The 27911-nt window shown below is 39.6% G+C and overlaps 2 protein-coding genes across 2 annotated transcripts; both read left to right on the forward strand.

Annotated features, from left to right (window-relative positions):
• The first annotated feature begins 678 nt into the window (after nucleotides 1-678).
• On the forward strand, nucleotides 679-13338 carry ganc (glucosidase, alpha; neutral C). Its single transcript, XM_085442084.1, has 25 exons — nucleotides 679-869; nucleotides 1233-1295; nucleotides 1592-1694; nucleotides 1843-1970; nucleotides 2192-2368; nucleotides 2475-2478; nucleotides 2572-2641; nucleotides 2813-2909; nucleotides 3020-3197; nucleotides 3290-3434; nucleotides 3532-3767; nucleotides 3854-3980; nucleotides 4242-4321; nucleotides 4607-4750; nucleotides 4984-5080; nucleotides 5188-5289; nucleotides 5558-5732; nucleotides 6976-7044; nucleotides 7235-7299; nucleotides 7398-7474; nucleotides 7552-7626; nucleotides 7719-7832; nucleotides 9261-9373; nucleotides 9526-9629; nucleotides 12129-13338. The coding sequence occupies exons 1-25, from the start codon at nucleotides 841-843 to the stop codon at nucleotides 12233-12235; spliced, it is 2679 nt and encodes an 892-aa protein (XP_085298210.1). The 5' UTR covers nucleotides 679-840; the 3' UTR covers nucleotides 12236-13338.
• Nucleotides 13339-13948: 610 nt separating this feature from the next.
• On the forward strand, nucleotides 13949-27863 carry capn3a (calpain 3a, (p94)). The gene is made up of 21 exons (XM_085442085.1): nucleotides 13949-14200; nucleotides 14790-14859; nucleotides 15580-15698; nucleotides 18460-18593; nucleotides 18955-19123; nucleotides 19426-19509; nucleotides 19687-19781; nucleotides 19896-19973; nucleotides 20057-20217; nucleotides 20610-20779; nucleotides 20948-20959; nucleotides 21135-21343; nucleotides 22959-22995; nucleotides 23261-23338; nucleotides 23504-23561; nucleotides 23924-23988; nucleotides 24305-24373; nucleotides 24486-24561; nucleotides 25098-25214; nucleotides 26619-26677; nucleotides 26783-27863. Exons 1-21 carry the CDS (start codon nucleotides 13949-13951, stop codon nucleotides 26807-26809), a joined length of 2139 nt encoding a protein of 712 aa, XP_085298211.1. The 3' UTR covers nucleotides 26810-27863.
• Nucleotides 27864-27911: the final 48 nt, after the last annotated feature.

Raw genomic sequence — 27911 nt, forward strand, 5'->3', positions numbered from 1 at the left:
TACAGATCTTGTTTACCTTTAATTAACTTTTTCCCTTACTTAAAAAGAAATAATTTTTATAATAATTTTGATTTAAGTTGTAAATGTAGATGAAAAGCCAAATTTAGGTGATATGGTATTTTACAGTTACCATTCAGCATACTATTAAAATGTGATTACAGTCTTCTCATTTAAAAACACAAATGAATGAAACTCCCAAAACTAATTCAATTATATATATATATAAAAAAAAATGTAACTATGATACCACAGAAATTGTTGGATAATAATGAATTTCTTATTCATATGCATTATTTAGTATTCTCCTACCAACAGAGCTGGATAAATAAGCTTTATTCTAACATGCACCACAACCTTGGGATAACTTGGCGGGTATATTTGGAAGACGTCCATCTCGACTTGTAAAATAACAATTATAAATACTTTAATAATCAATCTTTAATCAATAAAATTAACATTGTAAGCACAAGATTTAAAAACATTACATTACATTAAATTTCTGCCTTCTTTTTTGTCTTTAAATAATTGTATTTTTCAATTATTGTTATTATTTATTATTATTTTTACCTGTGAAAAATAACATAAACCACATTGTAAATAACTCCAGGAAGAGAGGCCTGTTCGCTTCAGTGGGGGTTTATTTTGGAAATCCAAACCGGAAATGAAGGTTGACGTACGTAGCGGTATCTTGAGACAGATTTTTCTCTACGTGTTGTTTCCCGATTTGAAACTGTCAGGAAGCTCTTCCTGGTTTAAACAGAAAACAAATGTAGCTGTGCTCAAACACGGAGACCACCCCGACTGTGAAGGACCGAAGGTTTTGTCTTATCTTTGCGTTAAATGGCGGAAGTGAGCCAAACCCTTGCTAGGTACAGACATATGGGTATATAAACATGCTCTTTCCAGCCGCTCTGTTGCAAAGACCACCCTCTTATGTTGACCTTTGACATTTCACAATGAACCTATATGAAGAAAGCAACATAAAGTAGGACAATCATGTAGTTACTGTGTAGTTATTATCAAATACATGGCAGCTGTTGTTTAGGTCACTGAAAGGTGCTTGGCAATATTTGAATGATGGGAAGTTTTTGACTTTTATATATGTGTGCAGTCAGGTTACAGTTTAACCACCATTTTTGATACTTGGTGCTTTCCATGCCCCAATTGTCTTGAACACCTTGGTCTACGTGTATAAGTGTGTGTATTTCACTTTATTTTTGCTTCTCTTATAGTGTTATCCCTAATGTTGAGGGGGAAGGCAAGTTCAAGAAGAGCGGTGATGTTGCTTTTTATAGGTGTGTTGGACATCCTCAGAGTTAAAGTGATTTTATTGTGTTTTGTTGGACTTGTGAAAGAGAGCTGGAGATTAATAATAACTTAATTGATATAAACAATTGAATTTATTGAATAAACAGAAATGTTTAAACTGTTTTTAAAAGGTAGCTTACTAGAATGAATTTGGAGTGTGGCTCAAATACAAAGAGATGAATTTTCTAAGTAAGCGTAATAATCTGTTCTAACTCTAAAACCTCTCTAAAATTGAAAAGTATTTTAATCTCACCACTGACTTTTATTTTCGCTTGCTTTTAAGGCGGCAGATCCAGGGTGCAAACATGCAGCATCGGGCTCTTTTGGACACTATGGTGCTCACAGAGAAGGGGGCATGTTTTGAATTGCTGGAAGGAGACTCGCAGGTTAGTGTTACTTTTAAAAAGTTTCTTTAATCAAGTTTAAACATCATTTAGACTGCACAGATCAATGTTTTGACCTTTGATTATGCCCAAAAATGGGAATGATAATTAAAGAGGAGGGGATTTTTTTATAAGCTTACTCTTTTCACAGACCAGGCTGCTTCTTTCTTTGTCCCCGTCCAAACCCGGCATTGTAAGGATAACAATAGATGAATTCCAGCCTATTAAGGCACGCTATCGAGTTCCAGATGTGTTATCTGGGGAACCACAATGTGAACAGTAAGCGATGTATCATTTTTATATTATGATGTCATCTTACACCAGCACTTCTTTAAAATCCAGTCCCCTTTAGTATTTCTGACAGCCTAAGAACTTCTGCGGTTGTGACAGAAATTATTAATTGTTCATATCAATAAAAGACAAGTTTATAGATCTAGGTTTAACTTGTAGGATTGCTGCAACTGGAAATTAGTTGACCTTTACCCCTCATCCTTTGGTAGATTAAGAGTGGAGAAACAGACTAAGGACTCAGTCACGTTTTCTTGGTCTTTCGGACGTTATCAGCTCCGTGTGTGGCATTCTCCTTTCCGACTGGAGATCCTGTGTGAGCAGGAAGTGATGGTCACATTCAACTCTAAGGACAAACTGTGGTTCGAGAGACTGCAGCATCGACCCAGGTGAGATTTGCAAGAAATAGATGTGCAGAAGAATTTGTTTATATCATATAGCTGACTGCATTTCTTTTCTTTTTGTATTCTTCTGCGCGGCTACATGTCACGGTAGCGAGGTAAGAAAATAGAAGCACATCTGAAACTGCAGCTTAATTTTGAAGCTTAATCAGGTCTGTGAATGCCATTGTTCTTTGTTGCTTTTATTTCAGCTTCAAGACGAGCGGAAAAGTTCATTATGGAAGGAGACATTCAAGCAGTTTGTGGATATCAAGGCTAATGGTTTGTGCCTCTACTTGAATATCTTACCAGCAACTATCTCAGTTTGGTGTACTGTGTTCACATTTTTATGATCATAAATTACAGGCAAGTGTACATTTATGGAGCTTAATAATCAAGGAACAGAGTGTACTCTAAACTTTATACTGAGAGCCACGTGTTGTGCACCTTCAGGTCCCAGCAGCATTGGAGCAGACCTCTGTCTTCATGGGTTCAGGCATGTGTATGGTCTACCCCAACACGCAGACAACTTGCAGCTCAGAGACACGAGGTACACGCGATGGTGTTTGTGTCTTCAATTGTAAAAGTGTAATTTATCTGTGCATCCTGCAGGCAGGAGAGAGAGTTGACAATTTTTAAAAAATGTGTGTCATTTCACAGAGATGGTGAGCCTTACCGGCTGTACAACTTGGATGTTTTTGCCTATCCACTGTACAGTCGTCTCGGACTGTATGGATCTGTGCCATTGATGGTGGCCCACAAGCCAGACAGGACTCTGGGTGTATTTTGGCTGAATGCATCTGAGACTTTTATAAACATTCAGTACTCTGACCATCAGGTGACCTTTGTTTCTGTGCTGTCTGTATTTTACAGTGACCATGAAGCAAAAAGACACTTTTCTACTGCTCAGTAACCTTCTGTCTCAAACAGGAGGATGAAACCCCTCCAGTTAAACGGAGGCGGGCTGATCCTCAGACTGATGTCCACTGGCTGTCAGAAAGTGGTATGATTGACTGCATGGTTTTGCTTGGGCCCAGTCCACAGCAACTTTTCGCCCAGTATGCTCAGCTGACAGGTGAGAATGTGGCTCTGAAATTATGGTACCCAAAAATAAAAAATAAAATTAAGCTCTCAAAGACTCAAACTTTACTTGTCTGTCCTCCCTGTGTCAGGATATCAAGCCCTGCCCCCTCTGTTTGCCCTCGGGTACCACCAGTGCCGCTGGAACTACATTGATGAAGCTGACGTGAAGTCTGTGGATGCTGGATTTGATCGCCACAGTATTCCTTACGATGTCATCTGGCTGGACATTGAGCACACAGATGGGAAGCGGTACTTTACCTGGGATCCTGTTCATTTCCCTGAACCAGCCAAGCTGCAGCAGCACCTGGAGAAGAAAAACAGGAAGGTCAGTTTTACAGTGCAAAACATGCATCATCTAGAGAAATTGTTTTACTTTGATACGTTAAGATGTTTACTGTTATATCTCTTCAGCTGGTCATTATAAGTGATCCACACATTAAGGTTGATCCTTCTTGGTCCCTCTACTGTGAGGCCAGAGACAGAGGGCATTTTGTCAAGGACAGAGAGGGACAGATCTTTAAGGGCTCATGCTGGCCAGGTAATGGGAAAAAAATCTACTGTTTAATGCTAACAAATGTGACATATGCTGGACTTGTGTTAACATGTTAGCTGCACCAAGGTCCAGAATAGGATAAATAAGATTTTTCTATACTGTGGATCATGCAGAGATACTCTACTGTCCAAAAATAAATGAGCATCAAGGTCCACTTTAATAGACACTGTATGTACTTGATGTGTATGCGTGATGTTGTTATATGCATCTTCTTTGTAAATGGAGTTATGTTAACTTCCCTTACAGGTGAATCCTCCTACCTTGATTTCAGCAGTTCAGCTACTCGAGCATGGTACTCCAGATGCTTCGGCTTGGATAAATACAAAGTAAGGCTCAGAAGGGATCAGCCATGTTTAAACAGAAATGATGCATAATGCAAAGCTACTCAGGACCAGAGCAGAGCAGCAAAAGGCTGAAGAATAATTAAGCTGTGTTCTCTCCTTATGTTGTGGTACCCGTGAAATAAAATGAAACATTTTAAAAGCATCTTAAATAATTTAATGCTTTAGTCCTTGACAAAGATTTCATCTCATATTATTTGTTTTTTATCCACCTAATACTGAGATTGTCTGCTCAAGACACGGTAGTGATGGTGTTTATTTATGATACAGGGATCGACACCTTCGTTGTTTGTGTGGAACGATATGAATGAACCATCTGTGTTCAGCGGCCCAGAGCTGACGATGCCGAAGGATGCAGTGCATTGTGGGGACTGGGAACACAGAGATTTACATAACCTGTATGGTTTTTACCAGGTAAGCAATCTCTTAAAGGGAAGGCCTGATGTGTTTTGTTACTTTAAGCACAAAAAAAATCTGTTTTTCTTCTCTTGATGGAAAAATGTTATTTTGTCCTTCAAGTAACTCTAAAAGTATCTATCAACATCCAGAGTAGTTAAGTTGTGAAGACAGTTTTTAAAGAGTAAAGCCTCCAGGCCCATTCTGTATAATAAAAACAAAATAATTTAAAAAATATTTTTATTTAACAGCACATGGCGACAGTGGAGGGTCTAATCACTCGTTCGGGTGGCTTAGAGAGACCGTTCGTCCTCTCGCGCTCTTTCTTTGCAGGGTCACAGAGACTTGGTAAGCTATTTAAATGGGAAAATGAAAATGCTTCCATCCTCTCCATATTTCCGCATATCCATGCTTAACTGTGCCATTTGTTGTAATTGGCTTTGTTTGGGATACAGGAGCAGTGTGGACTGGTGATAATGTTGCCAACTGGGAGTATCTGAAGATCTCAGTTCCAATGGTGTTGTCCCTGAGTCTGGCAGGCATAGCGTTTTGTGGAGGTGAGGACACTATTGTTTATGGATTAAATTATTTAAACACTAAACAGAATTATTATTGACTAGTCAGACAGAGACGTTAATGCTTCTTTTTCAGCCAACGTGTAATTTTCTTTTGTAGGTGCAGAGATATTAATGAAGTACACACTCTACTAGCTTTTAACTTAAATCTAGTTGAGTAGTTGCTTATATATTCAGTAAATATGGGATATATTACTGCATACTGTCATGTCCTGCTCTTTATCATTAGTCTCTGTTTTTGGTGTTTCAGCTGATGTTGGTGGGTTCATCCAGGATCCAGAGCCAGAGTTGCTGGTGCGCTGGTACCAGGCGGCTGCCCTGCAGCCATTTTTCCGCGGTCACTCTGCAAATGTGACAAACCGTCGGGAACCCTGGCTTTTTGGGGACGAGGTGACTGCAGCAATCCGCACTGTAATCCAACAAAGGTACTATTAGAGAGGTGTCAGTGTCGGTTACTTGAACACCATGTATAGATTGAACATAACCTTTAGAGCAGCGGTCCCCAACCCCTGGCCCATGGACTGGTACCGGTCCGTGAGAGTTGAGGCTCGGGTGTGAAATTTGTGATTCTCTGGGTTTTTATCGTTAACTCGGTTTCCCTGTGTCTTTTCCCATGTTGTAGTTGTGTCTTATTTTGAAAGAACTATTTACTCGTCACCATAGTGACCAGAGAGCATTAAGGGGCAGAGAGAAGGATGTTACTCTCAATATTGTCAGTGCATTTCAGGAGGACGCTGCTAATAAAGTTACACAATTACACAGTGAATTCGAGTTTATTATTATATTTACAAAATACCACAGTTTTTGTCTTGGTCGTATCATTTTATTTTGTTGTATTTATCCACGACACCTTAAAGGCTGGTCCGTGAAAATATTGTCTTACACTCAACCAGTCCATGGCGCGAAAAAGGTTGGGGACCACTGCTTTAGGGTTGTGAAAAACATTGTTGGGATGTGACATTCGGTGAATCGAAAACAATGTTAGATCCAGTTCAAAGACAGTTTTACTAATGCCAGCTAACAGCAGCTAACAGTGGCTAACAGTTCAGGATATCCTCGACAACTCACCTCAGTATCGCTGTTATTGGACAGATGTGAGATGTTCTGACTTGTTAACTCGTATTGAAGCTGTTTCACAAAGTTTTACAGCCTCCTACCGAGTAAATAAAGATGGTTGCTTCTCATCCGGCATTGACAGCTGAGGTAAAGAGTGGACTGACAACCTGACTACTGACACATATTTCTTTTCTTTTCTAATGTATTGCCAAGTGTTGATATTATTCAAATACATTGAAATATAGTGTGTACAACAATGTTTTTTATACAAAGAATACAAGAGACATACCAGCTGGCCACAGCCATTATGGGGTACACTCTAAATTGAATGTTTTTGATGTCTCTTGGTCGACTAAAACATGTTTGTCCTACAGCAGCCACCGTAGCTAGGATGCAATTCAAATGAAATGTATGCATTTGAATTGAGAGTTGACTTCGGTCTGTAACCTACTGACCTCTAGTGGTGATAGTGTATATACCGTAGCTTTAAAGTAAATGTCAACATGAGGGACAAGATACAAATATACATGTTTCATTAGTTTCTCCTGCTTTTGGTGAAACGCTTATTGTCTGACTATCTCATAATCCAGAGTCCATTTTGTCTGTTCTCAGGTACAGTCTGCTGCCCTATTGGTACACACTGTTTCACCAGGCTCACACGTCTGCGTTGCCTCCACTCAGGTTAGTCCTGGTGCTATCTACTGTTCAAATATAGCAGCTGCAACTACAGCTCTGTTAACTTAAGTCATTATTACATCTGTGGAGACGAGATCAGGGGAACATCATGCTATTGATGTTCACTTTAGAAGGCTCTCATTTTAAAGCTAGTTTAACTTGGATGTGGCCTTTAATTCAATTTAAAACTATACAGACCTCTGTGGGTGGAGTTCCCAGAAGAAGAGAGCACCTTCAGTGTGGACAGCCATTACATGCTTGGTGATAAAAACTTTTCATCTTTACATGATTTCTCTGTGTACCCTGGAATTATTGCACTTTCATTTTTTCTTAGTTAAACTTTCCTTCATTTTATGTAGGAGGAGCACTGCTGGCCTGTCCTGTAACTGAACCAGGCATCCAAGAAATCAAAGTCTTACTTCCTGGATCTGACGAGGTACTGTGTTATATATATTTAAATATCGTCATGTTACACTTGATTGTGGATGTTATTCACATTTTTGTCTGTTTTAGATTTGGTATGACATCCATTCTGCACTGGTATACAAAGGAGGCAGGACTCTAAGTCTTCCTGTCACCCTGGACACGGTAAGTTTAGACGACAATTTTACGTGTGTTATTTTTTTTAAAGTCAGATGATCTGTTATCTGTCAGTTGACTCTGATGTTTCCTCTGCTCAGGTTCCAGTATTCCAGCGCGGTGGCTCGGTAGTTTGCAGATCAGTAGGAAGTTGCTCCTGCACTGCTGAGCTTCGGCAGCTCCCCCTCTCTGTTACTGTGGCTTTAAACTCTCAGGTAACTTGTGCAGGATACTGGAATCCTACACCGATGGGATCATACTTCCATACTGATAAAACAAATTTTTTTTCCATGAGCCTGAATTTCGCTCTCTGAATTTCACACAAAGATTTAATCTACGGCCTTTTTGTTGTCCCTTTTTTTCTAATACTGATTCCAGTATGTTTCAGTTGCAGTGGTTACAGATGTATTGAGTTTTTTTCCTGAGGTTTTACTTTGGGGTCCAGATGCTAGTATAGAAACAATTCCACCAGAGGGTGCCAAACGTTTGTGGACCACAAGCTCTATACAAGTACTTGTCCAAATATTTATAAAAGCTTGTTTCTGCTGTTAAAAAAAAAACATTTTTGCCAAACGTAAGTCAAAATTTGGGGTCATTGTCTCAAAATTTCAACTTAACCACTTGGAATATACAGTTAAGTTAACAAGTCAAAAATGTGAGACAATAAAAATTTTGACTTGTGGTTTGCAAAAAAAAGTTTTTTTTCATTGGCAGAAACAAGTCATACCACTTACCATGTGGTTGATCAAAATTTTCCATAACAACCTACAATGGATTATACATCATGACTACTAGAAAAACAGATAATCAGTGTGTTCTATTTATTTCAGTAAGAAATTCATAAATATCTTTCAGTCATGATTCAAAACCTACAGTTACAGTTACCTGAGTAAAAGAGAATGGAAATAAAATAATATACTTACTTATTAAAATGTTTTTTTATTTTTATAAATTGTAAATATATATATTTTTAAACTTATTTCATTCAGTTCTCCCGGTCATTGTTATCTATTAATATTTAACTTAATTTTAAAAACATGATTTTACAGTCTCACATAGTTATACTAATAACAGAACAATTATTCAAATTCACTCATTTTCATCAATAATGATCATGTATTTGTTCATAATTACTGTCTATGTAAATCAAGATTTTCTTAGTTCACTGATGTACACGTTTGCTAAACTGTCTGTGTTTACGTCATATTCATAATATTATGCAATGTGTTTCATCAGAGACTTGTGCCATGGTGCATATCAGTCAATTAATTAGATGCAGGCTAATAAGGATTTATTTAAATGCATTATTTTATGTAATTAACCAAATTCAGAACAGGACTGTGTGTAATGTATCAACTTGTTGCCTTTGGCTCTTTTCACTGATATAATTTCAGCCTTTTGGAAAGAAATTGCACATGTCTAAACTCTTTGTATTCAACAATGCTAATTAAGGTAGAAGCTGTCTGTATACAGGTTTATTTCAGTCCCTGCTCAAAGATTTGAAGGTAAACTAATACTTATTAAAATTGAGTTTTTATTATGCCAAATCTTTAAGCTACAACTACTGGGAGCTTTTTATGCAAATTGTGACATTTGCATCTTTTAATTAGTGAAGCCCTAACTGCAATCTCCTCTCTCCGCAGGGCACTGCTGATGGTGAGTTGTACCTGGATGACGGCCACTCGTTCAGATACCGTGACAGAAAGGTCTTCTGTCTGCGCAGGTTCAGCATGCTGTCAGGCCGTCTGCTCTGCCGGTGAGTCACATTCACACTTCCAAGATGGGCTCCAGTTTTATGCCACGTGTGAAAAAGAGAGACTGTTTGTCATGTTAAAATAACATTAAATATTTTTAAGAAGAATAACTCGTGACAATATGATTTACTGTTTTTGGTGCTGCTTGTCTCAGTCCTGCCAGTGAAGAAGGAACGTTTGACTGTAATACAGTCATACAGTCGGTCACCATCCTGGGGGTCAAGAGCAAACCGTCCGCAGTGATTGTGCATGCATCAGGTAAGGAGATCTGGCATTGATGTAAGGTTTATGGATAACTGACATTCACAATAAAAGAAACACCCACTTATACCAGCATGACTCCAGAGAACAAGCCTCCTAAACAACCACTGTCAAATAACACATGCAGTTACTGTGTGTCATGTTATTCTGGTTGGCTTTTGAGATATATCTGTGTAGGAATGTGTGTTTTTAACATCAGTAAATAATTTAAGAATGCATTTTATTGTCCTTGAATGCAATTGGATTTTATTGCCACTGAAGTAAGTTGTGGCCTGTAAACAGTAAAACGATATTTAGTACCCGACCTTTCCTACTGCCTTCCTGTTGTCTGTTTAGTTTCGTATATTCCTCTGCATGTATGTTCTGCAGGTTTATTCCCTGTGGTACACACACACATTATTTTAGTAAATGAAACCAGGTTATTCTAGAAAAACAACCAAAGAAGCAAAAACAAAGCAAATGCACTTTTAAGTTATTAAAGTATTTTAGTTGATAAAACAACATTTGCTCATTTTATATTTGATGTTTCAAAAAGTTGAGATGCAGGACAACAAAAGACAAAAACGTTGTTTCATGCAAGTATAAAAACACTCATTAACTAATTAGATTAACTGATGAAAGGTCAGCAATATACTCTACATGTCTCTCCCTCTCCCTGGTGGGAAGAAAAAAGTATCCCCCCTGCATCTTGAAATCAGTCACAAACAATAAAATTGGAAATTCACTTTCAGCAATCCTGGTTCCACAACAGCAAATGTGACATAGACAAGTCAACATGCACCAGCGTTTCCTTATGAAAACAATTAAATAATAAATAACAGAATTGAGATTTAAACCTTCTTATATCAACTTTTTGATGTCTGTGACATCCTGTAGTTTAATATCCTCCCTGTAAATTTGTCTCTAAATAAATCTTATGTGGACGGGTTGTTGGCTTTAGAGCTGATTGTGCAATTGTTGAAAAACATCAGTCATAACCTGACTGTAACTCACTGAATAATTCACAAGTTAGAACTTGCGGCCCATGATGCTGTAAAACACGTGACAGTGGGGGTCATTTTCACAAAATTAATAACTTTTAAACTCCAAAAATCTGCTGCTAATATCAGGATCAGATCTATGGGACAGGGTCACTTCCTTCCCTGAGATTTGCAGAGGTGCGTAAAAGAGAGCGAGGTGATGCTGTCTGTCAGTAAAACAAACTATAACAGGAATCTAACAATCTGGAGCAAAATATGTATCTATTTTTTAAAACTAGCAGCATTTTGAGCTGTTGCATTTTGACATAATTTCATATTAAACATGGAGGTTAAATAGCACAGTGGAGTTAATTTTGGCATGTTAAACTGGTTGTAATGTTACGTTTGTCTTCTGTTTTCCCCCCACAAATCTCATCCTGTGATTGGGTAAAAACAGTACATAAAAAGGTACCAGATTGCACAAACACTTAGAAATCGTATGTTTTTAAAGGTAAAATTGCAAATAGGTGAGAAAGGGTGAAATCAATAATAGCAATAAAATACTCAGATAATCTATTGGTCAAGTCCAAAGACAAATAACCCAGTTGCTATTGCTATTGCTAGTGGTTTCACCAATTTTCTTTCACTACATCCAGAAATAGTAGCTACATTTCTTCCATGTAAAGAAAAAAAGACATTAAATATTTAGTAATGTTGCTTCAATTTCTGTCTCCAAGCTCATTTAAATTGGATTGTGGCAAATGGGAAAACTGTCCTGTCTAATGAGTTGTATCCTCGGCATGACAGAGGAGTATACCCTCTCAGCCTGGCTGGGGGGCTCCTTTGCCTCCCTCCTGCTGTGTGCCCAGCCTGGAGGCTGTGGTCTGTGACCGGCTCCCGGTGCAGACGGCTCCCTGTTATAGTGTTTCCTCACTTGGCTCATGCGAACCCAGCCCAATTTTTACTCTTTAAGTGTGCGCGTGTGTGTGTGAGTTGGGGGGGGGGGGGATATGTGTGTAATCATTTATGTTAATGAGAGTGTGGGGAGTGAGTTGGAGGGTGGGGTGGGCTGCTTTTAACTATGTAAAGCACTTTGTGCTACATTTTTTGTATGAAAAGTGCTTTATAAATAAAGAGTGATTGATTGATTGATTGATGTGTTGTGTTATCAAATGCACATTTCAGACGACAGCATCTGTGATGGTTACAGGGGTATAAGGGTTAGAGGAACAACATTGACTGAATAATTTAACAAAAGGCAAACTTTAAAGCTGATCAGACTTCACCAAAAAGTAAAAACAAACCCGGGCAGCACACGGGGAATATAAATGAGTTTACATAGGTAACAGATTGCACAGGAACCTTGTTGAATCCATGCCATAAAGATGGTTTGAGTGTATGCTTTAATTACTCCAAAGGAGAAAAGAAAGCTGTAATAGAAACATTTGGAATCTGAGGAATTTGTTCCCTAATCTGTGTATCGATTTAAAAAAAACTCTAAAAAGGTAAAGCATCACCGTTTTCCTTTTATCACCAGGTGCTAAGGACATTTCAGCTGCATTTCAGTACATGGAAACCTGCTGCAAGCTGACTGTGAACAGTGTAAACCTCAGAGTGGCGATGGATTGGGAAATACAGATATGATGATTGTGGACATGTCAGTGATTGAGTTTCTTCATCTGGATTTCTTCATCCTATCAAGAAAAGATCCAGTTAAATTACCCACTTCAATAACGGTCAACTACAGAACTTATCTGAATACATTTGATTGAAAAATAAATTGATAATTGTTTGATGGTGTGGACACTGATGGCATTCAGATCTTATGCTCATTTCTGTGCTCTAAACAAAATCTTCACAAAATTTTAATCACTTTATAAAATAATATCCATAAATCTTTGGACACTGAGATAAATCCAGTTTTTTTCTGTGTACCATAACCTATTGAAATTGTGGTCATGTGATAAATATGGACTCAAAGTGTATGCTCTACTGAAATTTGTGCAGTCATTTACATAGATTGCATTAACTACTAAAGAATCACAGCCATTTGTATAAACAGTCTCCTGTTTTCGGTGGTTCAAATGCAATTAGAAATAAAAATAATTATAAATTAAAAAATTAAATACCGTACTTGGAAATATTGGAGATATCCACTGAATAGATGCTTTTCTAAGAAGAAGAATATAGTTATTTTTTTAATCATCGTATGTACATTTTTAAATTCTTGTTACAATGTGTAGTTTATACACCATTTCTTTAGAGGTTAAATCTTATCAACTACAGCCTAAGTGCCTTATCTCCTTAATTTAGCTGAACCACAATAGAAGAATCAGTGGCGATCATGGATATATATAAACATCAGTGTTTAGTCCCGAATCCTCTTAGCCTCCAAATCCAAAAGATTTGCCAGCAACATAAAAGTAACGGGGAAAAACATTTCCCGAACAGTCAGGATGTCAGAAGAACCCTGACGTTAGGTGACTATCTAAAAATATTTCATTCATTTCATTCATGCTACTGTCCTATGATTACATGTTGGCACATGGTTTTCTTTGAGTACTGTACTTTATCTTGACACTGCCTTGTCCCTGTAGCTTTGCTGACTGAATCCTGGTCTGAGAGGACAAATATTTAAAAAAAAATGCAATCTTTTATTCTTATTGAATGTTTTTAAACAATTATGAATTACAAGTTATTTTTAATTCTAAAGCTTGACTGAATAAATAGTGATGTGCAGCTTCGGATGTTGATGTTTCTAACTCTTTTATTGTTGCTGGATCTCCACCAAATTACTATGATAATTTGTTGCATGTGGTGCTCTGTTTATTATTTATTCTGTTTAACGAAACGGATGGCTGTCCATAGCGTTAGCCTGCTCCAGTTATGCTGAGACTGCTCAATGCTGATCTCCATTGAGAATAGGTTTAAATGGATTGAATGCCTTCTGCTGAGGCAGGGCATCTACGGACCACTCTTTACATGCCCTCTGTCGCGGCCCGCTGGCCTTTGTGTCACCCAACAATGATGGCATCGGAGCGCCGCTGCTGGGGAAAAATCATTGTTCACTTTGGCCAATGGGGACGCATCAAATGGACGTTTACGTGATATGCGAGTTTCTGTGCATATGTGTGTGTGTGAATGGTAATGCAAAGGTGAATGCATGTGAAGTGAACATCTCTTTCACACCAAGCGTTTGCATCTACTCTGTGACGAAGAAAGGGGGGGACGTCACACCAAGAGAGAGCCAATCACATATTAGCTGTTTGGATTTATGCCAGGCCTTTTGGCTTGTAAGACTTTAGTACAAGTGGCAAAAGCCAGTTTTTTTTTTTCCAAAAAAACGCCTGAGACAAGATGCCTTATACGCCATCTGGCTTTTTTTGCGACCGGTTGATCCGGGAACGAGAGAGGAGAGACGGGGAAGGATCTCTGAACAAGCCCTTGCGCTTCAACGGCCAGGACTATAACACCCTCAGACAGGAGTTCCTTCAGAGGAAGACCCTGTTTGAGGATGAGACTTTTCCGGCCACTGTGGAGTCTTTGGGCTTCAAGGAGCTTGGACACAAGTCCAACAAGGTCAAGAACATCGTCTGGAAGAGACCCAAGGTAGGAGGGGGGACTCTGTTGGCACATGGAGAGGCACTTTGAAGTGGGGATGGACACATGGGAGGTGGGATGTTATTTTTGGTACACAGCAAATGAAAGCATCAAAGAGAAACTGTATTTTTCCGGCCTGAAAAAGGAATTATTTTATGGTGAGAAGTGTTTGCTGCTGTGGAAATTTACCTAGAGATGCAGATGGGATGAAATACTCCACACCAGTTCAGTTTCTTCAAAGCTGAGCTCAGTTTTCTTGATATAGCATCAAATCACAACAACAGTCGCCTCAAGGCTCTTTATAATGTAAGTTAAAGACTCAACAATAATAGAGAGACCCCAACAATCACAAGCACTTGGCGACAGTGGGAAGGAAAAACTCCCTTTTTGCAGGAAAAATAGAATGAATTGACTGCATTCCCAAACAAACTAGGAGGGATTAAGTCTGTTTCATGTTTTTTACTCTAATTTCTCTAATAAGATTGGTACATGTGAAGAATACTACACCCTTATGACTCAGAGACATACATAACTGCTATAAGGCTAGTTCTTGTTCCATGTTTAACTGAAGTAAATTATTTGTGTTTATTTTCTGCAGGAAATCTGTGAAAATCCTCAGTTCATCGTTGGAGGAGCCAGTAGGACAGATATCTGCCAGGGAGATCTAGGTAAATTATGCTTCCTCTGGAATTTTAGGCCCACAATTAGATCACAACATCAGGCAATACCAGGTGATTTCTATTATGTGAAAATAGCATTTTAATAACATTCAAAAGGGGAAAAGGGGAGGGACTTGATTTCAATTTCTTTTTAGCAAACTTCACTCGACAGCGTCTGACTTTTGACAGGATTGGGGCAAGAGCAGATCCAACACAGTCTGCAGTGACAGTCTTTATTAACAGGGTGGCAAAATATCCCAGCGATCCCCTCAGCACGGCCTGTCAGCCTGCAGTGGCCTCCCCATATTGTGCTTACGCTTTTGGAAGGGAATCCAGGAAGCAGCATTTCTCATTGTTGTTTTGTTCAGACAGCAAATAAAGGGGTCCAAATGGGACAAAAGTCCTGGTAGACACTGTTAACCATTGAAAAACTTACATTGTTCACAGCCCTTTGCAGCTAACACCCTGCTACACACCTGGTAAAAAAAAACAAAAACACGAGATCAGCACTCGGCAGCGATCTTTCACTCCTGGAATACAAGAAATGTTCAGGAGAGAATTTCCTGTCTGTGTTTCATCTGATTTCCAAAATTTCACTTCATATTCTTTATGTAGGCTGAGGGTTTTTTTCTCACAATTTTCACTGCACTGGAGAAGATTTTAAAATCAAATTTAGGAGTGGAATAACTGCTTCCAAAGACATAATTACAAGTAATTTTTTGTGTCCAGGTGACTGCTGGTTGCTGGCTGCTATTGCTTGTCTCACCCTGAATGAGAAGCTTCTGTACCGTGTGGTGCCCCCGGACCAAAGCTTTTCAGAAGGTTATGGTGGAATCTTCCACTTCCAGGTCAGAGCCACCCGCCTGCAACCCTGAAATTATTCACACAATATACTTGGTTGAAATTTTTATTAATAATAACAATAACTATATTTGTGTAGCTCTTTTTAAAACACCCAAAGTGCTTTACAGTTTGTATAAAACCTCACATTAATGAAAAGTGTGCAGGCCCTAGCATGACTGATGCACAACATTCATTCATTCCTGCATCCATTCATGCATTAGATGTGAACCACAGCCAAAAATAATGAGCAAAATATCTGAGAGCCGATCAAGAGAATTAATAATATATTAATTAAGAACAATATTTATCCAAACTAAACTGAAATACTTGATTCTATTCTCTACAGTACATAATGTTATTAAGAGAAATCCTTGCATCCACGTGAAAATCACTGCAAAATCAGCACCAGTGATCACAGTTTATCTTCTGTGGATGCAGTTATGAAGTCAAACAAAGTCCACCGAGGTGATGCAAGACTCTAATGTGTTGACATCAACTTAAAAAAAATTTGCATATATTTTTAAAAACTTCAGATTTCCCATTCTTTTTTATTCATGTTCTCCACAGTGCCCCAGTTTATTTTGGCTTTTGTCAATACATCTTTGTAAAATCAAGATTAATGAAGCAAATAATGAGGCATTGTTATTCGTTTAGGCATTTTCAAGCTTTCATTCTAGTGTCTCACATACAGTGGCTTGCAAAAGTATTCGGCCCCCTTGAACCTTCCAACGTTTTGTCACATTACAGCCACAAACATGAATCAATTTTATTGGAATTCCACATGAAAGACCAACACAAAGTGGTGTACACGTGAGAAGTGGAACGAAAGTCATACATGATTCCAAACATTTTTTACAAATAAATAACTGCAAAGTGGGGTGTGCGTAATTATTCAGTCCCCTGAGTCAATACTTTGTAGAACCACTTTTTGCTGCAATTCCAGCTGCCAGTCTTTTAGGGTCTGTCTCTACCAGCTTTGCACATCTACAGACTGAACTCTTTGCCCATTCTTCTTTGCAAAACAGCTCCAGCTCGGTCAGATTAGATGGACAGCGTTTGTGAACAGCAGTTTTCAGATCTTGCCACAGATTCTCGATTGGATTTAGATCTGGACTTTGACTGGGCCATTCTAACACATGGATGTGTTTGTTTTAAACCAGTCCATTGTTGCCCTGGCTTTATGTTTGGGGTCGTTGTCCTGCTGGAAGGTGAACCTCCGCCCCAGTCTCAAGTCTTTTGTAGACTCCAAGAGGTTTTCTTCCAAGATTGCCCTGTATTTGGCTCCATCCATCTTCCCATCAACTCTGACCAGCTTCCCTGTCCCTGCTGAAGAGAAGCACCCCAGAGCATGATGCTGCCACCACCATATTTGACAGTGGGGATGGTGTGTTCAGAGTGATGTGCAGTGTTAGTTTTCTGCCACACATAGCGTTTTGCATTTTGGCCTAAAAGTTCCATTTTGGTCTCATCTGACCAGAGCAGCTTCTTCCACATGTTTGCTGTGTCCCCTACATGGCTTGTGGCAAACTGCAAATGGGACTTCTTATGGTTTTCTGCTAACAATGGCTTTCTTCTTGCCACTCTTCCATAAAGGCCAGCTTTGTGCAGTGCACAACTAATAGTTGTCCTATGGACAGATTCCCCCACCTGAGCTGTAGATCTCTGCAGCTCATCCAGAGTCACCATGGGCCTCTTGGCTGCATTTCTGATCAGCGCTCTCCTTGTTCGGCCTGTGAGTTTAGGTGGACAGCCTTGTCTTGGTAGGTTTACAGTTGTGCCGTACTCCTTCCATTTCTGAATGATCGCTTGAACAGTGCTCCGTGGGATGTTCAAGGCTTGGGAAATCTTTTTGTAGCCAAAGCCTGTTTTAAATGTCTCAATAACTTTATCCCTGACCTGTCTGCTGTGTTCTTTGGACTTCATGGTGTTGTTGCTCTCAATATTCTCTTAGACAACCTCTGAGGCCGTCACAGAGCAGCTGTATTTGTACTGACATTAGAATACACACAGGTGCACTCTGTTTAGTCATTAGCACTCATCAGGCAATGTCTATGGGCAACTGACTGCACTCAGCCCAAAGGGGGCTGAATAATTATGCACACCCCACTTTGCAGTTATTTATTTGTAAAAAATGTTTGGAATCATGTATGATTTTCGTTCCACTTCTCACGTGTACACCACTTTGTGTTGGTCTTTCACGTGATTGATTCATGTTTGTGGCTGTAATGTGACAAAATGTGGGAAAGTTCAAGTGGGCTGAATACTTTTGCAAGCCACTGTATGAGAGTTTGATCTTAGTCATACATGATTGGAGATTTTGAAATTTTAAGACTTCACTGCTGCTGACTATACGATGTTATCAATGTTATACAATGTTACATGTTTTCCATTAATTTGTGACATATTTTAGATTTAAAGATGAGTTGATTAAAAAAGAAAATAATCACACAACTTAAAAAGTTCCTGGCAGCACTTTAAATATATCATTGTCCTGCCGTTTATTTTAACACGTGATTCTGTGGATTGTTTCTCCTTCGTCATGTCCTTCTGCTCTGGTCAGAGGGCCCGGTGGTGCCAGTGTCCGGCAGCCTCGCCTCTGTCAGTGCGCCCCAGGGCGGCTGTGGCTACAATGTAGCTTGCCATCACCAGTGTGTGAATGTGTGTGTGAATGGGTGGATGACTGGATATGTAAAGCGCTTTGGGGTCCTTAGGGACTAGTAAAGCGCTATATAAATACAGGCCATTTACCATTTTATTTACCATCAGTTCTGGCGTTATGGTGACTGGGTGGATGTCATCATCGATGACCGCATCCCAACTTTCAACAACCAGCTGGTCTTCACTAAGTCCGCTGAGAGGAATGAGTTCTGGAGCGCCCTGCTGGAGAAGGCTTATGCCAAGTGAGTGTCTTTATGCTCGAGTGGGGGAAAGCAGAGCAAAATGGTGCATTTTGGTAGTTTTATTCAACTGTTTAATCAGAATTATCACAATCCCAGAGAAAATTAAATGGTCACAGTTGCTCCAAGACCGTAAGAACAGTAACTAACTGAACTAAATTGAATTTTTACTAATATTAAGTATTACAAAGTTACAAAATATAACAAATAGCTCTAAACATTATGATTCATGCATGGTTGTGGGAATTGCTCACGTTATTAGACATCCTTATACAAAATTAACTTCCTAAAGTCAATTTAAAGGCTTTATTGTTGCGCTGATAAGTTAATGCCTAAATGGACAAAAACTCTCTCTATGATCCAGGCTTCATGGTTCTTATGAGGCTCTGAAGGGTGGAAACACCACCGAGGCCATGGAGGACTTCACTGGTGGAGTCACTGAGTTCTACGAGATGAAGGAGGCTCCCAAAGAACTCTACAAGATCATGAAGAAAGCTCTGGAGAGAGGGTCGCTCATGGGCTGCTCCATCGATGTGAGACACTGTTGTCTCTCCACACCTCTTCTCTAGTATTAGTGTTGATGTTTTATTCTTGATAAATTTACACTAAAGCAGTCGAACCACCTCGCTGTGCTCAGATTTGATGAAGATGAAGTTGATTAAAGCCTACAGTATGTTAACTTCAGCCACCAGGTGTCTTGAAAATCAAAGCAAGCTTTTCAGCTGCTATTAGGCTCCTCATTCAGAATTGTCATTATGCACAGTCGTGCTGGTGTTTGCATATTTATTTCATTTTATCCCCATCAAACTTCCATTACCTGTTTTTTAATCTGCAGTCCCTGGTTCCTGCCCGCTTTGAGACACGTACGGTGACGGGACTTGTGAAGGGACATGCCTACTCTGTGACAGCAGTGGAAGAGGTAAAGTAGTGTGTTTTGTCCAGTGAGATTACACCAGCCGCTCAGCAAAAAATTGAAATGGAGTGTACGGCTGTACACTTTGAAGCCTTGAATGCTGCATTAATACGAACAGAACAGGAAGGTGATGGATTAATGTGAGTTCATATTAAACCCGAGAGTCTCTCTGAAATACCACAGTGCCGACCGTCTCAGCACAAGGAGTCTAAAGTTCGTCTGGTGCGTCTCAGGAACCCGTGGGGTCAGGTTGAATGGAATGGTCCCTGGAGTGACAAGTAAGGAATTTTTAACTTTTACAATTTTTAACCCTACTTTAGCAAAAAAACTCAGTATTTTAGTTAAATCCCTCTTTAGACTGTTTCACTATATCTAATATATTTCCTCAACAGCTCCAAGGAGTGGGCCACACTTTCTAAGGCTGAAAAGGAGAAGCTTCAACATCAAAGTGCAGAAGATGGAGAATTCTGGTAAGTGAGATCTACAGTTTTTACTATTTTGCTACATTTGTCTGAATCCATAATCTTTCCTGGTCTCTTGAATTCCTGTACAGGATGTCATTTGAGGACTTTAAGAAGAACTACACCAAGATTGAGATCTGTAATCTCACCCCTGATGCGTTGGAGGATGATAAGATCCACAAGTGGACGGTTTCTGTGAATGAGGGGCGTTGGGTGAGAGGCTGCTCCGCTGGAGGATGCAGGAACTATCCTGGTAATCTACTGTAGAGATGTTTATTAATCCTTTCTCACCAGAGAAGAACAGAGTGGTCTTTCACTCATACACCAAACATGTGAAAAAGCTTTACATTGGCTGAAGAATAATGCACCTTCCACCCATTAATTTTCTACTACTTATCAGCAGTCTAAGCAGAGAACCCCAGAATTCATCACCCACCCATCATTCCCAGATCATTCCCGAGACATATAATCTCTCAAGGGAATCCTGGGGCTTCCCCAGTGCATAATTTGGATCGGCAATTTCCAGTTTAGGCATTTTTCATTCCAAAAATATAATGCATAAAGAACCTGACTGTCCTCTTTTTAAATGGTGAATATGATATGATAGATAGGAGAGTAAGAGAACAGTAACCAACTCTCTTGCAGACACTTTCTGGACCAATCCTCAGTACCGCCTTCGCCTGCTGGAGGAGGATGATGACCCTGAGGACAACGAGGTGGCCTGCACCTTTGTGGTGGCGCTGATGCAGAAGAACAGACGGAAAGAGCGCAAGATGGGAGCCAACCTCTTCACCATTGGATTCGCCATTTACGAGGTGTCCACTTCAGTTTTTAATCATTGTCCCAAGACTTTTCCATTTTCCAGCCTCTGTTGCTAATTTACTTTCACAGCTGTCCTTTTTTTACAGACAAAAATACGTCGATTTGATTCTGCCGCAGTTAAAATTAATGTTGTTACTGATGTTGCTATTTTCTCTCGACAGGTGCCAAAGGAGGTAAGGAAGGCGTGAAAGGGATTCTCAGCAGTTTGCGAGTTAATTCCACCCCACGCTTTATATTTTCATAGCCATTCTTCCAGTTTCTTTTTTCATCACCAACTTTAACTCTGAGGAAATTCTTCAGTACTATTTTGCATTTTCTGCTCTTTACATTGTGACTACCCCAAACCAGATGCATGGAAACAAGCAGCACATGCAGAAGGATTTTTTCCTATTCAACTCCTCCAAGGCGCGCTGTAAATCCTACATCAACTTGCGTGAGGTGACCCAACGTTTCCGCCTGAGCCCTGGCGAGTACGTCATAGTACCCTCCACATATGAGCCACATCAGGAGGGAGAGTTCATCCTGCGAGTCTTCTCTGAAAAGAAGAACACCTCAGAGTGAGTGGGAGAGGGTGATCAGGGTGGCCTAGGATGCCATGAGGTGGGAATGGTTATATAAGTAGTTTTCCTTCTAGTATGGTGCAGAATTGTAGTTGGATATGTTCTGATCTTATATTTCTTAGTAGGGCTGGGTATTGGAATACAGCGCATTGGCTGTTTGCTAAGATAGTTATTTATCAACTTATTCCTATTACCGGTGTTAAAGATAAAGTCAAAGCACTCTTAAATAATGAGGGTAGGGTTTGATCTTCATGGCAAAATGAAAAGCTTCAGTTTTCATTTTGCATGGTTAACGTAATGAGGTATATTTTTTTCCAGACGTATCTTTTCCTCAAAATATCCAAATGTTTTCAGTACCTAAATCTAACCTGCGAGTAAATGTGAAAAAAAAAGGAGGACGTTTATCATTCTGCGTTAAATAATGCCAAAAACACCTTGTGTCTGACAGAACAGCGGTAATTCAGATTCTAAGATTAGAATCTGTTATATAATAAAGGTTAGGGTAAACAAAGAGGTATACAGAAATTATTAAATATATTATATTGCAGTGCCTGTATTTAGATCAATGCATTTTAGTTCTGAGTCCTGTACTATAAAGATAGTCTCAGTTCAGTTCAGTTTTATATATAGTGTCAAATCTTCCTTCCACCGAGCCCAGCAGTCATTACATTTTCCTGCAATCGTTTGACATTTACACATTTGCAAAGTCTTACAAACCCTAAAACAAACTAATAGATAAAATGACAACAATACCCAGCCCAACTGTATGTGCAGTTTAATTAGACTTGGAGTTTATGAGGGATTTCTCTACCCTGTGTGTGCGGGTCTCTGTGTCTGTTAATGAGGGTGGGATTTTCTGCTTGGTGGGTGGGACACAAACCACCAAGAACAAACTATTTTAACGGCGATTTGATTTGTAGAATCAGAAGAAATCGGCCCGAGTTCGAAGCTGTTATGGAATCTTTTTTAGGACAAGCATCTTCAGATTTGGGGATGATCTGGTAAACTTTCTAAATATTTAGTACTGCATACTCAAGCCTCAACAAACATCTGCACCTCCCAACCATCCCACTGCTGCCCAGAGGACCAGACAGCACGCAGAGCCGGCCTGAACTCTGATGGACCCGGACTTGGGTGTGACTCAGGGTGTGCGACGGATGGGCTTTGAATTACCTAACATGGCTTTAGATCACAGTATACTATGACACCATTAACTATGCATGTCACAAATTACCTAAACTAATTAAAAATGGAAAGCTCTGGTGACAATCAAGTTTGCCCAAAATAAGAACAATCGGGAAGAACAAAACTTGACTGGAGGAAGCAGCAGGTGATACAAAACTAACAGCTCCATTTGCTCCATTAAGCGTTTTATGCAATCATTTTCATATTTTAGTGCAATGTGACTTTGGGGACTATAAGCCTATAAACTCCTTTATAATAAATCTGTCAGATGACTTACAGATTCAGCACATCAACATAATTCATGCAAAATTTGATGAGAATAAATTTGATGAATGCAGTAAGAAAAGGAAAAAAAAAGCAGAGGCTTATAGTCCAGATGAGATGATGGTGTCACCGTGGTGACTGCTGTTTATTCGTCTTCACTCAGGGAGATAGAGAACAGGATCGAGGCTGACCATCCAGTGGTAAGTGTCCTCTTAGTTTTCCAGAGTGTGTAGAGCTACTGCAGCACAGGGATTGCCTCAATATTTCTTCCAAGTATATCTAAGTGTCTGGTTACTTTGGCAAGTTACAGAAATAAGCAGCAAAAAGCTTCAGCTGCTTTAGTTTATCTTATTTTGTTCTGCAATTGTGGATATAACCAGTTTGTAATGTAAAGAACAAATAACTTGGAAAGGATCATCTTCAGAGTTTTTCATTCTTATGCTTTGTGGCTCAATGACGCCTCAGCCAGCACCAGCTTCAGCGGGGGAAGAGAGCGAGGAGGACCAGCAGTTCCGGACTATTTTTCAGGAGATAGGCGGCGAGGTCAGTGCAGAAAGACGAGGAGAATGGCTTTAAATTTAAAAACCCCAAAACAGAACATTTTGTGTTTTTCATTAGCAGAAAACATTAGGCGATTGCTGTACTTTGGAAATTAATCTCCTGTCTCTTCTTTATTGGTGTCCCCCTCTGCTCTTCTTGTTTTCACAGGATATGGAAATAACAGCCAACGAACTGAGAAACGTTCTCAACAGAGTGATCACCAAGCGTAAGTCCAGTCTGATAGGCTGAACTTTCCGTCATTATAAAACTTACAGGACACATGCACACATCAGTCCACAGCAGGCAATTCCCTGCTTGATCCATCAGCCACCAATTTTCTCAACCTTTTATCTAATTCAGGGCTGTTTATACACATGCAGGTAACTAAGGGAATTGAACACAGCTGTCATAGTTTGCTGTGTGGCAGGCAGGATGTAGGACCCAAATGCAGGACTCACACACAGGAATTTAACTGAAAGCTGCAGCTTTATTGCTGGGAAACTTCAGCAAAAACTTCAGGAAAGGCCAATAGCAGCATGCTGTCTTTAACTGTCATACTCTAAGTGTTTTCACTCTTTACGTTCCCAGACAAGGACCTGAAGACGGAGGGTTTCAGCCTGGAGAGCTGCAGGAGCATGATTGCTCTGATGGACGTATCCTTTGTATCGAGTGCATCGGGCTGGCTGTGTTGTCTGTAGGAGGCACAACCTGCCGAGACCCAGGCAGGGTCTGTGATGGATGCTCATGGGGCTTAGGCCTCATTTCAGTCACAAAACAGTGACAGTTGCTTTTAACCTCTAACTTTGTGTGGTTTTAAGCAGTCTGTGTGTTTACTTTGGCAAGTTTATGATTTTTTCCCCATTTCATTTGGCTCAATTTACCTAACTGAGAAAAACCTTGTTGCACCACTCAAATGCGACAACACGACTGACACGATACACCATTTTAGTCTTAACTATGTCTCCTCAGATGGATGGGACCGGTAGACTCAACCTTCAGGAGTTCAGACACCTGTGGAATAAGATCAAACAGTGGCAGGTGAGAAAAGAGTTTTCAGTTTATTATTATATCAGAAATTCTAGAATCGTTCTGCATTAAGCTTCTGCTCAGCTTATTGTCATACATACCGATCATACCCGATTTCTTTCAGGGAATTTTTAAACACTATAACACCGACCAGTCCGGTATCAACAGTTACGAGATGAGGAATGCTGTCAATGATGCAGGTAATAGCATAAAACACAAATACAGTACTGTGCAAAAGTCTTGAACCACATCTCGTTTCTGACTTGTAATTTTTAAAGCGGTCTTGAGGAAAATAGTTCTTCCGACTTTCTGAGATTTTCTTTGGACATCTGCAGCTTTTTTATTTATTTTTAGTCCAGTCCTTATACCGTACCATTTTCAGAGAAATGATTTGTTTGTTTAGCCACTTAACATTGACCTATGAATCATTCAAGCATAAAAATGCACCCAAGTCAAGGGATGATCTCAGTAGAAGGGGAGCTGTCAAGAAGCTATTTTAAGGAAAGGACACAGGGAGAAAAAGTCATACCAGATACTGACTTTCAAGCTCCTTAGAATTGTACAAACGGCTTTTTCCTTATATCATCTATTTCTGTGTAGCTGCACCTATTTCCCATTTTCCACTCCAAATATAAAGAAATGAGGTATATTATATGACATATGTGAAATTACAGCTTCAACTCATCCTCTAAATGTTGTTGTCGCTGTACAGTCATGTGTCTCATGTCCCGCTCAGGCTTCCGTCTCAACAACCAGCTCTACGACATCATCACCATGCGCTACGCAAACGAGAGCATGAACATCGACTTCGACAGCTTCATCAGCTGTCTGGTCCGGCTCGAAGCCATGTTCAGTAAGTCAGTGAGATGGAGTTCATATTTTTTTCTGACATTTGAGAGGCTGAACAACCTCTACACCAAACAACAACAAAAAAAGCACATTTCCCTTCTTGTGCCTAAGTGTATGCATTTGAAAGTTTCCAAGGATGCCAAATAATTCAGGTTGAATTTTGGGAAAATGTTGATTCATAGGCTGAACCATACAAAAACTTAAAAGTTAAATAATGAGATGTAATTGAAAGATAGTGGGTCTGCTTACGGTACCTCACCTTAAAGGAAAGTTAACAGTCATGGCCAAAAGTTTGCTACTTCAGTTTTTATTCAAACTATTGTTTTTTTACATGTTTCTAAGTTAGAGTGAAGAACAATCATAAGCATTTTATAATGGCAAATAAATCAAATTTATGCAAAGAGTTCCTCTTTACATCTGCAGTTCTCTGGATATCAGCTTATGGACCAAAACCTCATTGATGGCGATCCATTCCTGCTTTATTGGTGCTCCCAAGCTGATCACAACTAGTGGGATTGTGGTCTTTAACCTGCTTTTTAAGGGTGGATTTTTAGGGCTTTTTTGGGATAGTTCTTAAAAAGCCCACAAATTGTGATCACGTTGGAGTGCAGAAAGGCAGGAATGGATCACCATCAATCATTATGTCCCAGAAGATGATATCCAGTAACCCACAGAAAACTGCAGAAGTAATGAAGAAGTACCTCAACACTGTAAATACTGACTCCATCCATCCATTTTCTTCCACTTACTCAAATCAGGGTTTGGGGCTGGAGGCTATCCTAGCTGTCATCGGGCAAGTGGTGGAGTAAACTGAATAGGTTGCCAGTCTGTTGCAGGGTAATACACATAGAGACAGACAGCCATTCATGCTCACATTCACACCTACGAGCAATTTAGAATCACCATTTAACCCAACTCCATGCATGTTCTGGGGCTGTAGGAGGAAGCTCCACACAGAAAGGCCTCAGACTGGATTTGAAACCAGAACCTTTTTGCCCTAAATAAAAGCTTTTTGCATAAATTTGCTTCATTTGCCATTAAAACTCTTACTAAATACGTAAGAATGTAAAAAAAATCATCTAAAAACTGAAGCGAGGTACTGACATGAGTGTACTCTATGCTCTCTAGAATGCATAGGAGGCTATAGGAAGAGTCCCTGCAGTATAGTCAGTTTAATCAGATTAGACTTTGGTGTTTCTATGTACTTTATCATTTGTATCCAAACTTTTCTTCTGACATGACTGACAGGCCCACTGGATTAGTAAAAATGGCATTTGTTCCTCCAAACATTGTTTTTGTCATTTCTTTGTGTTTAAAACCAAGTGTAGTTTCATTTCTTTTGGCCGTCATATGAGATGAACCACACTCGTGTTGAACTGCAGCTGCATTGTGATGTTTCTCTTCTCAGGGGCGTTCCAGGCCTTTGATAAGGATGGAGATGGTACCATCAGACTCAGTGTCCTGGAGGTACGAATCTTTGATTATAAAACACAGATGTAGATATATTTATTTAAAAGGTCAGCACTGGTAGCTCTGTAATCCAATGAACCTCTTCCTTGTGTCCATCTTTAGTGGCTCCAGCTGACCATGTACGCCTAGAAAGCCCAACCATCTCCCAGGTGAGCTCCACTCCATGCGAGGACCAGACCTGCCAGCCTTTACCTCAAAACTCAGTGTGCCTGACTACCGTTAGCCTTCATGCACCTCACCTCCAGCTCTGCTCCTTCTACTCCAAAATGTCCTTTCATTTGATCTTTCCATTTTTCTCAGCAGGTCTCAGGCCTTTTGCATTTCCTTCTCTGCCTTTGTCCTCCCACCTCTTTCTCTCATCAAAATATCAGTCTCAGTCATGAGCTCTGTTCTGATTTTTTTTTTTTTAAATACATACTTACCATTAACATTTGTACCATCTCAGGCAGCAAACACATACGACCTCTTTTATTCTGTCATAATACCTCACAGAGCCTCACCCAGCAAACCCACCTCTGTACCATTCATATCCCCAGCTAACATCTCCTCCTTCAGCCTCCCTGTGTTTTCTTCTCCTTTTATCAAACTGAGCAGCAAGGCCTTTCTTCCTGTATTCATTCCAGTGAACTGGGCTCTCTGGTGGACAGTGAATAAAAACTGTGATTTACTCTCGAACCTGTTATTAACTAAGAATCTGTACAAGTAGGGCCTAACAAGGATTGAAAATATCACTGTTTCCTCATTAAGTTTTTGTTTTATTTGCTGATTTTTTTTGTAAGCAATGAATCCACCTGATCGATCGGCCTGGACTCAATCACATATAATCCCACCCATCAGTAAAAAACATATTGTATATATTGTTTTCTGGTGAAAAACTCAGGCTTCTTGTGTTTATCTCAGCTGAAAAACTGTCCAGTTCTCCAGTGCTATTTGTGGATGGATGAAAAACAAGAAGAAAACTGAGAAGCAATGGGTTTTTTCTTTCTTCCAAATTGGATTTTAAAGACTAAGGCTAATGGGTTGAACTGCAGCTTTGTTTTTTTTTGTGATTTTCCTCTTAAGGCTTTGGTCTAATGAGTGTACTGCATTTTTAACCACTTTAACCAAAAGAATAAATGTGTAGTTACTGATTTGACTGCGTTACCAGTAATTAAGTTGTGAAACTGTGACAAATATGCAAATTTCAGTAAACACTGAGTGAAATAAGAAAACACCATAAAAATACAGCATT

This window comes from Copadichromis virginalis, linkage group LG19 (assembly GCF_057382275.1).
Source record: "Copadichromis virginalis isolate Kocher_CV1m ecotype Utaka linkage group LG19, C_Virginalis_male_GT1.1, whole genome shotgun sequence".
Taxonomy (NCBI): domain Eukaryota; kingdom Metazoa; phylum Chordata; class Actinopteri; order Cichliformes; family Cichlidae; genus Copadichromis; species Copadichromis virginalis.